General features: G+C 35.9%; 1 protein-coding gene across 1 annotated transcript in view; it reads left to right on the forward strand.

Annotated features, from left to right (window-relative positions):
* Window positions 1–10,501, forward strand: part of LOC111499582 (probable cadmium/zinc-transporting ATPase HMA1, chloroplastic) — a 13,563-nt gene extending 3,062 nt beyond the window's left edge. Inside the window, exons 4-13 of the mRNA XM_023151174.1 lie at window positions 1,182–1,328; window positions 1,941–2,136; window positions 3,312–3,424; window positions 4,944–5,185; window positions 5,826–5,931; window positions 6,573–6,737; window positions 9,168–9,384; window positions 9,579–9,766; window positions 9,849–9,935; window positions 10,052–10,501. Coding sequence (XP_023006942.1) covers window positions 1,182–1,328; window positions 1,941–2,136; window positions 3,312–3,424; window positions 4,944–5,185; window positions 5,826–5,931; window positions 6,573–6,737; window positions 9,168–9,384; window positions 9,579–9,766; window positions 9,849–9,935; window positions 10,052–10,228 — 1,638 coding nt within the window. The 3' untranslated portion in view covers window positions 10,229–10,501. The remainder of the gene's footprint in view (window positions 1–1,181; window positions 1,329–1,940; window positions 2,137–3,311; window positions 3,425–4,943; window positions 5,186–5,825; window positions 5,932–6,572; window positions 6,738–9,167; window positions 9,385–9,578; window positions 9,767–9,848; window positions 9,936–10,051) is intronic.
* The last annotated feature ends 977 nt before the right edge of the window (window positions 10,502–11,478 follow it).

Here is an 11,478-nt window from a genome sequence, read left to right on the forward strand (position 1 = left end):
TTTTTTTTTTTTTTTTTGTATGTTTGAGACAATCTCCCCCACTTGGCATCATCCATTGACGATCTGAATTTGGGCTGGCTGCTAACAGACCCACTAAAAATAATTGTGCATTAGAAAAAATATGGAGACTGCACCCTTGCACACTATTTATGAGGTATCCCACATACAGATGATTTGCAACATAAGCACGACAAATAACAATTTTGCACTGGCTATGAGCTATCCCACTAACAGACCTCCATCGTCCAACTTAGGACTCAATCTTCAAGACTCGCAATGTACACACAACAAAGCACAATAGTGAGTGGCTATCCCACACTGGATCTTCATGCACCCCAACTATTGGACTTGACCCAAAACTCGTTATTGCAGACCATGTCAACTAGCTGTTCATACTCTCGCCTCAGCTTGGGGGAGTGTGTCCCAACTCTTACTGGCCACCACAAATATTCTCTAAGTGGCACATAACAGTGCACCCCTCAGGGCATAGTGGGGTTGGGCTATACCTTACTGGACCTTCACGCACTCCAATTGTCAGATTTGGCCTAGGACTCACTCATTAGCCACTCTGACTATAACTCAGATTCTCTGAGTGGTACATAGCGGTGCATCCCTTGAGGCACAACGAGGTTAGTCTATCCCACGCTGGACCTTCACGCTCCCCAACTGTCGGACTTGGCTTAGGACTCACTTGACATACCTTGACAACTAGCTTTGGCATACTCTTGCCTGCATCTCTCAAGGCACAATGGGGTTGGGCTATCCCACACTAGACCCTCTCGTGCCCCTACTGTCAGACTTAGCCTAGGACTCACTTGACGCCCCATGACTACTAGCTTTGGCATACTCTCCCCTCAGCTACTGGAACACGCCCAACTCTCATTGGCCACTTCGACCACAATACATATTTTGTGAGCTGCTCATAACGGTTCACCCTTGGGGTGAGGCTCGCAAGCCTACCATGGAATTGACTCATCGTGACACTAACCCCACCAATAGTGAAGTCTAAAATCTCTCTGACTTAACTTTCTCGCTTGTTGGCACTTTTGAAGTTGTAGAAATATTTTTTTTCCAATGCACGATTACTATGAGTAGCTGCTCTCACAGTTTGAGTGCCTAAATTTATTAAATTTTGTTACAATGTGTTGGCATGACCATAATGGAAACTTGTATTTTACTAGTCTGTTCCTGTAGATTGTGAAGTTTTCCAAGGTAGTGCTACAGTCACTATTGAGCACCTAACAGGTGAAATCAAACCTTTGGAGATTACGGTGGGAGACAGAGTTCCTGGTGGTGCAAGAAACTTGGATGGTAGGATAATCGTTAAGGTATGCTTGTATCCTTTTCTTAGATGTAATTTAATTCATTCAATTTAACATTGCTTCTTAAGATTTAAAGCTTACTTGTTGAGTTAACAATGTGTGAGTAAGTAGAATTTGAACCTCTAAATCTCTTGGTCAAGGATATATGTGTTAACGGCTTAACCAGTTTGACTATTAAAAGCTTACTAGTTTGAATCTGATTTCCAGTTAAACAATGAAAATCTTTTACCGTTCTTCCTGCTCAGAAGAAACCACCAAAGCCCTTTACAATTTTTGAAACATATTTGAAAGAAGTTTGTATTTGTTGCCTGTTTTCTCATGAAAATTAAATTAATTTTTTTTATTAAAAAAAAAAAAAAAAACAGCTTACTGATTTGAAACTGATTGCCAGTTAAACAAAGGAAATCTTTTACTGTTTTTTTACATGCTCAAAAGAAATCACAAAAGGCTTTTTCAATTTTTGAAGACATTTTTTCAAAGAAGCTTATAGATAGATAGATTGCCTACATTTATTTGTTGCTCTTTTCCTTCCAATGGTTGAAATCTGAGAGTTCCCAATGATTCGACTTTTGTATTGGATTTGCAAGTTCACCCGGTTGAGTTTGAAACATGATGCAGGCCACAAAGACCTGGAAAGAGTCGACGTTGAGCCGGATAGTGAACTTGACTGAAGAGGCACAACTGAATAAACCAAGACTTCAGAGGTGGCTGGATGAATTTGGCGAACATTATAGCAAAGCAGTTGTGGTTTTGTCCATTGCTGTTGCGCTTGTTGGTCCAATGTTATTCAAGTGGCCATTTATTGGTACATCAGGTAATTATTAAAGTTTTTAATAATTTATGCCTACAATAATTATTGCTATATGATTTTGCTAGAACCTTTTAGGCATATGTTGTTATATGGTTTAAAAATTGCATTTACTCCTTCCGTATGCAAAGTGTTCCTTTAAAAAAAAGTAAAATAAAAGAATTAAAATAAATAAATTAATATGGTTTATAAATTGGATCACAAGTAGTAGTTATGGATTTAAATTTGATAAGTTTTAAAAAATGAGAAAGAAATGGATTTTTTTTTTTTTTTTTATGTTGCTATTAGGATGTGAACATGGGAGTTCCAACCTTACCCCACGGACCAATCATGTGCAAACCTTCCCGGTCATCTGTTATTTTGGTATCACGGCATCTTTGGTATTGTATCATATCAATAAAAATAATTACCTAAAACAATTAATTGTAGAATGCTATTAGAATAGTAAGGGGATATTAGTAATTAGTTAGGATTTGACTATAAAGAGTAGTGGATGAGATGAAGATAGCATCAGTTTAGTTGGCTTAGGTTTGAGTATGCTCAACAGAGGGGAGGGTCCAAGAGTTATCTTTCCATATTTTCTGTATTATCAATCTTTGATGTCTATCGTTGTGGTATGCCACTTAACAAAGATTAATTTCCTAAGCTTGGAGACAACGTTAAAGCTCTTTGCGAATGGAAAGGAATGCCTAGTTATGGCTGGGAGAAAGAAGAGCATTTTTTTATAAGTTTGAATATGTTTATTTTTTCGAACCTCCTAGCATAAATACCAGCTTTTGACAAAATTATTATCAGCTTCAATACGATCCAAAAATGAACTTAAACAACTCAATTTCTGCAGTTTTCCCTCATTCAAAATCAACAAGTTTGTGACATCTCCTACTTGGACCTTTCCGTCATAGTATGTGGTTCAGATGGTGTTATTTAATTGAATTATTATTCAAAGAATATCAATTAGATTCACTTAACCTAACTTATAGCTTGTGGTAATGATCTTCTGACCTTAATGGAGGTTCTGTTACAAGTTCACTAGGTGAATTTCTTACATTTCTATGGTTCTCCATTCCTCTCTTCGCCTCTTTATCTAACATGTCTTTATTTACTTTTCTCAATTGTGATTTGATGATTTTTCTTCGACTACAAATTATCCCATCTGGTATGATGCCTATTTAATTCTTTAGCTTGTAGAGGATCGGTTTACAGAGCTCTAGGCCTCATGGTAGCAGCATCACCTTGTGCTTTGGCCGTTGCACCATTGGCTTATACTATTGCAATTAGTTCCTGTGCAAGAAAGGTATAACTAAATCAATTGATCATAAAACGATCTGAACTACTTGCACTTTATTGAGCAGTCAAGTGAACAAATTTTGCCCCATAATATATAAGATGACAAATATCCTTCCGCCTCTCTGAATAGTGATACAAGCTTTTTGATATTTCCAGTGTTCTACAAACTACTTTAATATCTTGGTTCCATTTTTTTTACAACAAAGATTATCTACCCTTGAACATATGGTATAGGATATTCTTGATTTTCAATCTTTTCTCCCCTTAAAATCTGTCCACCTACAGTTTATTTAAAAAATTGTGACATTAATTCCTTTTTTCAAAAAGATTCTTTCACATATAAAAGAGAATATGAAATCTCATTTATTCAAACTGATACGGTTGCCCTTTAAAGACAGTTTTCATGTTTTTGATTAAAAATATAATAATTATCTGATAGGCCTCCAATTAAGAAAGGGGTAGAAAGGGAGCGGCAATCATGTAAAGGGAAATTGAGTGCTACGAGAGCTTGTTTGAAGGTTAGTCCGAGTAAGTTATCATGGGCATAGTCAGTATTTGGCTGTATTTAGCTTGCGGACAGAGAGAGAGAGAGAGAGAGAGAGAGAGAGATGTTTCTTTGAGCTGTTTTTTGAGTGAATGTTGGCTGGAGAGAATAGTGAGTTCTTGAATTCTCCCTTGGCCAGTGTTCTTTCTCTCTGAATATCAATAATATTAGACTGGTTCTATCATTATCCTGTAAACTTTTTCCTGTTCATAAGCCATTCGTTAAAGATTGATATTTCAAAGGATCAAAACATCAAATATATGTTCAAAGAAAGTGTGGGCTCTTGTTTCACTGGTATGTAGTTTTGGATTGAAACGAAGAATGGGTTTTTTGGTTAAAACTAGTGAGACTGGGTTGTATCAAGGAAGGTAACCTTTTCTTCCTCTATTCACTCTGGGCCTTTATGATTTTTTGACACACTTTTGTGACCTGCCTTTCTAAACTCAACTTTGCTAATGTTATCAACTTGGGGGCACGGTAGGGCCCACACCTTCTTTGATAACCTTTGAGAACCAGAGTTGTCGGACAAGAAAGTCTAGGATCTTGTTTCACTCGATAGGTTGTTTGGTTGGGACTACAATTGGGCTTCTAGTTAAACATGGTGAACTAGGTTATTACTACAGGTGGTAAATCCGATTTTACTTTTCTCCTTCCTTCTAGTCCTTTAATTTTTTTTGGCCCGCTTTTGTCAGCTAAGACATGTTAACTAGGTGGCAGATGAAATTGTTCTTTTTCCTAGTATTGTAGGGGTGCAATTTAATTTTATTTATTAAACTTCATCTTACTTCACTCCAGCAACCGACTTCTGAGCATTTTTTGTCCTCAGACAACCAAGTAACTTATTGCCTTGTAGTCTGTCATGCAACTCTTGCTTTCAAAATTCCAATAATTCTTGAAGATAGATTCTTCTGTTAGGTGAAATGAGAGCCTTTTGTTACAAGCATTTGGGACGATCATCTCTTTTGTTTTCACTTCAATGCAGGGGATATTGTTGAAAGGTGGCCATGTATTAGATGCTTTATCTTCTTGTCACACTATAGCATTTGATAAAACTGGGACGTTGACTACTGGAAGCCTTATTTTCAAAGCAATTGAACCAATTTACGGACATCAGGTCAGAGAAAACAAATCAGACTTTGGTTCCTGTTGCATTCCCTGCTGTGAAGAAGAAGCACTTGCTGTAGCAGCTGCAATGGAGAAGGGTACTACCCACCCAATAGGAAGGTACTTTTTAAGAAATATTTCCTCGACTATAGTCATCCTTTTTTAAAATTTTTTGTTTCTCCTTTACCTGAAAAAGGTCTAGCTGGATTTGATTGGAAATTATCATTTTTTTTATTACATAATATTATCAGTTTAGTCTTTAGTGGGTTTGGGGGGTGGCAGCTACAGATCGCCAGATCTGGGATACGTCTGAAATGTGCATGCCAAATGCTGGAAATTTCATCTACGATTGTAGACTGTAACTTATATTTAGCCACTTTACCACTTTGTCTTGTTTTATTTTGGTGTACTGCGTGCAACATTAAATAAGTGAGCTGGCCAAATACTGATGATATACATATGGAATGGCTTAATACTAATATACATCTTGAAATCTCCTTTTTGGAGATCTTAGAAGTGCACAAGTGGTTATAAGATATCAAAAAATGAGATGAAGAAATATTAGTCAGACACAACCACCCCCCACCACCCCTACACGCACACACACACATTAAAAAGAAAAACACGGCAGGTCGTACATAAATTGATTAACTGTACAGGTATTTATTTGCGTGCAATAAATCTAAGGATAATAGATGAACATGTATTTATTTTATGCCTCAAGTACCCACGTATTCCTTTTTGGAAAATTTCCTTTCAGAGCTGTGGTTGACCATAGTTTGGGAAAAGACCTCCCTTCCTTTTCTGTCCAAAATTTGGAATATTTTCCGGGTAGAGGGCTCGTTGCAACGCTACAAGGTATTGAGGTAATGATTCTGCTATACCAAATAATTGATTTGTCTACTGTTATACATAAACTTTTGGTGGGTGTTTTCCAATTTCTCTTGCGTACATTGTCTTTTCCTAATTACACTTTTTTAACTTGTTATATTTTCTATTTTCTATTTTTTGTTTCCTTTCTTTTTATTTTTTTTTATTTTTTGGGTGTGGGTTTTAATAATTAGATGATTGCAATTCGTATAAGTGTGTGTCTGTCATGTGCTTCTTGTCCATCCATACAACCAGCCGCATCTATTATTCCATCCATGATTTATTCTGTTGTGAGTTGTGACTTCATCATAAGGGTTTGGAGTTGGATGCATAACATCAAATAAACACAGTTAATATTTGATACTCTCTGTATGCTATCATGTATCTTGTGCCCGTCTTTTCTTCTGTATAAGTTTGTGACATTGTTTAATCTTTGCATGATATTGTGGTTTATCAATTGAAACGCAAAAATTCTGCTAATAAACAAAGCATATAACATAAATCATTCAGAAAATCAACTAGTAAACATGGGACCAGTTGTTTATGCATAGAGTATTTTTTAAATATAACTGATTTTATCGTATTGTATAGTCAGTCACTGGCAAGGTGACTTTTCATTCATCTTGGTTGATTATAGTCAGGAACTGAAGGTGGGAAACTATTGAAAGCCTCTCTGGGTTCCTTGGATTTCATCACGTCACTCTACGAATCAGATACCAAATCAAAAAAGATCAAAGAAGCTGCGAGTACGTCTTCGTATGGAAGTGAATTTGTTCATGCTGCTCTTGCAGTTGATGGGAAGGTAGAATTTAAAATTTAAAGAATGGATTAGGTTCCTGCTTATTCTATACCTTTCTAGTTTGGCAAGATATAATCTATCGTAGCCTTGTCTGATTTTCTTTTCTCATGAAGTAATGTTTAATGTATTTGAAACAAGGATAGTTCCTATGGTGTGGTTTCTCCAGTGAGCCTGCATGTTAGGATTCAATTGTTCTCAACGGATTTTATTTCTTGAGATTTGATTTAAGAATTGAATTTTGTTCATTTAACAATGTTATAGGTTGGCTCTGGTGCTGTAATTGTCTCCGATTTTTTTCTTACTCTAATGCAAGAATGCATCACTGACTGATAGAATCTGTGAGCTTCAAAGGAGTTTTATAGGACTACAACCTATAAGGAAATTTCCGAGAGTTTCCCTTTCCTGTCTCTCCCTAAGCCAGACTCTTACCACTGTAAAAACATAATTTGCCTCCCCACGACTTTTGATATCCATTTTTATCACCAGTATCCAAAAGAGCTCCAATATACTCTCTAGATATGTGCCCCCTTCAGTCACTCAGTTATAAGACCCCAACCGAATGCATCACATAACTTACAAAGTGCTTAGTTTCCTCCTACACATTTCCTGCTATACATTTATAATTGGGTTAAAATTATATACCAGAAGTCACTTTTTCTTAACCATTCAATCTTACACCAAGACCTCATCTGTAGTCATTGTCTTGCGGAGCGACTTGATTGATATGCTAAGCCTCTGATCCATTCTATTAATGGCTAGCAGAGAACTCCATGGTTCCTGTAGAGCTGATTATGGACCGTGGAAATAGTTTTGTGGGAGGGAAGAGTGTAAGCTTTCCTGTAACTTGGTTTATAACAGATGAGAATAGAATCTGTTAGTATGAGAATGGTGAGAATTAAAAGAGTTGTACATGAAAACTAGGTTGTAGTAGAATAAGTTAGGGAGACCAAGCATAGTTTGGAATAGATTTGTACCTCTCAAATATCTTTGAAGTTTGTAATCTTTATATTATAATCAAACAGTGTATATGTCTCTCCGAGATCTAACATTTGGTAACATAGCTCTGTCATGGACATGTCACGAGGATGTAAAATATACGATAGGATTATGGTCGTTGAATCTCAATTAGTAGTTCCAATGATGTTCAAAGAATTCAAATGATGGAAAAATGACTTGGCGCTACTATAAAAGATTATGAGATGAGTCAATTTCAAAAGAAGCATGAGGAATTAGACTGAACGATTGATGCAAACACATTCTGGTGAGGGAAACCAGAGTAAACTAGGCAGCAGAGGGGGAGGGAGAGAGTTGAATACGTTAATCTGGAAGGGAGTCAAAGCTTAAACAATTCAGCTGGTAGACTGAAAAATTCCAGACCATCTCTCAACCTTTGATTTAGATATCACCCACCACCACCAACCAATATTATTGAACAGTTACATCACTTCTTCATTAACTTCTCTAAGCGTGGTTATATCATGGGTTAAGCATACAATCTTTATGGGTCACCTTCTAAAAGCTTTAAATATGGCAAACCAATTATCAAGGATGCAAAACAATGATACCTTTTCTATCAATTTGGACAGAATTTGCTTTCTGTTCTCCAGCTTTTTCCCTTCTTAAACCCATTGAACTGCAAGGAACTATTTATATTTTTAATCTGTCCGTAACCTTTGACTACTTGTACAAATGAACTATTCTCCTCGTCAAAATATCCAAACTCCCCAATGTTGAACTAGTAGACCGAACAACTCTATGCTTGTGAGTACACCATGTCTCAACTCTGAAGCTTGTAAATCCCCATCACCCAACATTCTTGGACAATTCTTACATCACTTCCTTTTTCCAAAGCTTTTGCAAATCCCCAGGAAAACTTCTCTAAAGCTTCCTTTGAAAACCCCTACTGGAACTACAATACCTCTTATTTTCCCCATTTTCTTTATAGTTGCAAGTTGCAACTCAATCTTCTTTTGTGATGTTTTGAAAATTGGAAGCCTCTAAACGATTGTACAACGCTTCTTTATTTACATTTAGTAATTGAAGTGGGTTGATTTTTTATTAGGGTAGGACTGGTTGCATTTTATAATTGTGTATAGAGTGGTAGATATTTAGTATTAAAGAAGTGGCAGCTCATAGAAAAAATATTTTCGAATGCCAAGTCCCGATTCTGTAATTTAAATTCAACAGTTATTTAGTACGGACTTGGTTGAAAACTTTTTATGACCATGGAGGTAAAATTGATACTTTGGAATATTAGGGACAAAACTGAAAAATGACATCTATTTTTAGCTCTGAATGATCATTTTCATTTATATATCATTGGTAGTTAAATTTAATCGCTGACTCGAATTACCATATGATTTATCCTAAACTAGCCGTCATAAACCCATGATTGTGGCTTACTGTTTCGACTTTACTGCTGGGAGGGTGCAGGTAACACTTATTCATCTTGAGGATCGACCTCATCCTGGAGTTTCAAGTATAATTGCAGAATTAACGGATATAGCGAAACTTCATGTTATGATGTTGACTGGAGATCATGAATCAAGTGCAAGGAGAGTGGCAAAAGCAGTGGGCATCAAGGAAGTCTACTTCAGTCTAAAACCTGAAGATAAGCTTAGTCACGTGAAAAGTATCTCTAGGGAGCATGGTTGGTGTTTTTTTCTTCGTCCTCATTACCGTTTGACTTAATTATGAAGTGTTAATAAAGCATATACTCATTCCTACTATTGAAGTATCATGGTAATGGTAAGATGGTTCCCAGTGGACAGTCCAATTCTTGCTTTCTGTATATTTGTTTGTGTGCTAAGGCTCTTTGTTCCTCGTTTGCTGTTGAACATACAGGAGGAGGGCTAATCATGGTTGGTGAAGGCATTAATGATGCACCAGCTCTTGCTGCTGCCACCGTGGGAATAGTACTCGCTCAGCGTGCTAGTGCAACTGCTATAGCTGTGGCAGATGTTCTGTTGCTGCGGGATAACATTTCTGGTGTACCATTCTGCATCTCCAAGTCTCGTCAGACGACTGCCCTAGTAATTACAAGACAACCATTGTGCTCTGACATCCTTTCTATTAATCCTCACTAGTGCTAACTCTCTACTTATTTGCTTGCAGGTTAAACAGAATGCTAGTCTTGCCTTATTTTCAATATTTATCGCCTCCCTTCCCACAGTTTTAGGGTTTCTCCCTTTGTGGTTAACGGTATGAATCCAACTCGTTTTTTTTGTGTTCTCATGGATGTTCGTTTACAAAAGCCTGGCAGATACTATTCATACCCTCCAGAATGTAAATGTACTTTTTTTCATTTAAAAATGCAGGTACTTCTGCATGAAGGTGGTACTCTTCTCGTTTGCCTCAACTCCATACGCTCTCTGAATAATCCCAGTTGGTCCTGGAGGCAGGACTTTAGTCAATTGCTACTGAAGCTCAAATTTAGGGGCTCGCAGCCAAGCCTTAATACCATCTCTACCACTGTACACTCTTCCCCTGTATAGCTCTGTTCTACATCTGTACAAGCTTCCCGTTTATAGCTCTCTCTCTCTCTCTCTCTCTCTCTCTCATTAAGCTACATTTGGGCTGTAAAATGTCAGACCATTTCCTAATGAATTTTACTCTTTCGATTTTGTGGGGGTGCCTTCCGTGTATATTAATTCAGTAGTTCATGGGGTATAACTTATAAGAAACTAGGAAGGAATATTTTGTTTTAGAAAGGTATATTTAAGCTGTAAAAAACTCTGTTATTTTAAGTTAATTCTTTGCTAATTCAACTTGTGGTGTGTTATTAACAGAGATTCAAAATACAAGTATGGTTTTCTACTGTATGATTGAATCAATTTTTCATTTGGGTATGTTTGTGCCATTTGTTTGTGTGTGATTTGTTTATATGTTCAGTTTTATAATTTTAAATGTGATTTTAATTGATTAAATGTTGATTGGAAATGATTTTGAATATGACAGAAATAATTTTTATAATTTCAAAATCACTCCCACAAAGTAACATTTTTTGTGCTCATTTTCGTTGAATGTTGCATTGAAATGTTTAAAGATTTTCAGTTTAGGGGTATTCTTTACTTGTTCACTTGTGCGAGTTTTTGGGTTCAACTTGAACCTTTACATGAAGTCAATAAATTAGTTTCGATACACTTGGTTAGACCCCCTACGCTCTCTCTCATGTATTCAGCGATTGAGAGTACAAGGGTTTGATGTCTTTACGAGACACAGACGTGTTTGAGAAAGACCTTATCTCCAATGTAGGGGTAGATTTCATAATATAAAGTTATATTTTTATACCTATTAAAAAAATATATAAATCTATACATGACATAATGAACATGATGAACAAATATATTAAATATACCTATTAAAAAATATATATAAATCTATACCTGACATGATGAACAAATACATTAAATATATCTATTAAAAAAATGTATAAATCTATACCTGACATAATGACCTAATGAACCTGATGAACAAATACATTAAATATAAAATATATGAGTATATATGGCAGAAATTCATAATAGATAGCATATATGTTGGATTATTATATGAAGTTATACATAAATGTAAGAAAATATATTTTTAAAAAAAATTGTATATTTGAAAATTAGTTGAAATATTTACCTTACATAAAAATAAGGATGATAGGAAAATATAAATTAAAAATAGGTTAAAAATCGCTGTCCATCAACTTCCACTATAACAATAATTAGTCTTTATCTTTAGAAAAGAAAAGAAGAAT

The sequence above is a fragment of the Cucurbita maxima genome, unplaced genomic scaffold (assembly GCF_002738345.1).
Source record: "Cucurbita maxima cultivar Rimu unplaced genomic scaffold, Cmax_1.0 Cma_Scf00027, whole genome shotgun sequence".
NCBI classification, from domain to species: domain Eukaryota; kingdom Viridiplantae; phylum Streptophyta; class Magnoliopsida; order Cucurbitales; family Cucurbitaceae; genus Cucurbita; species Cucurbita maxima.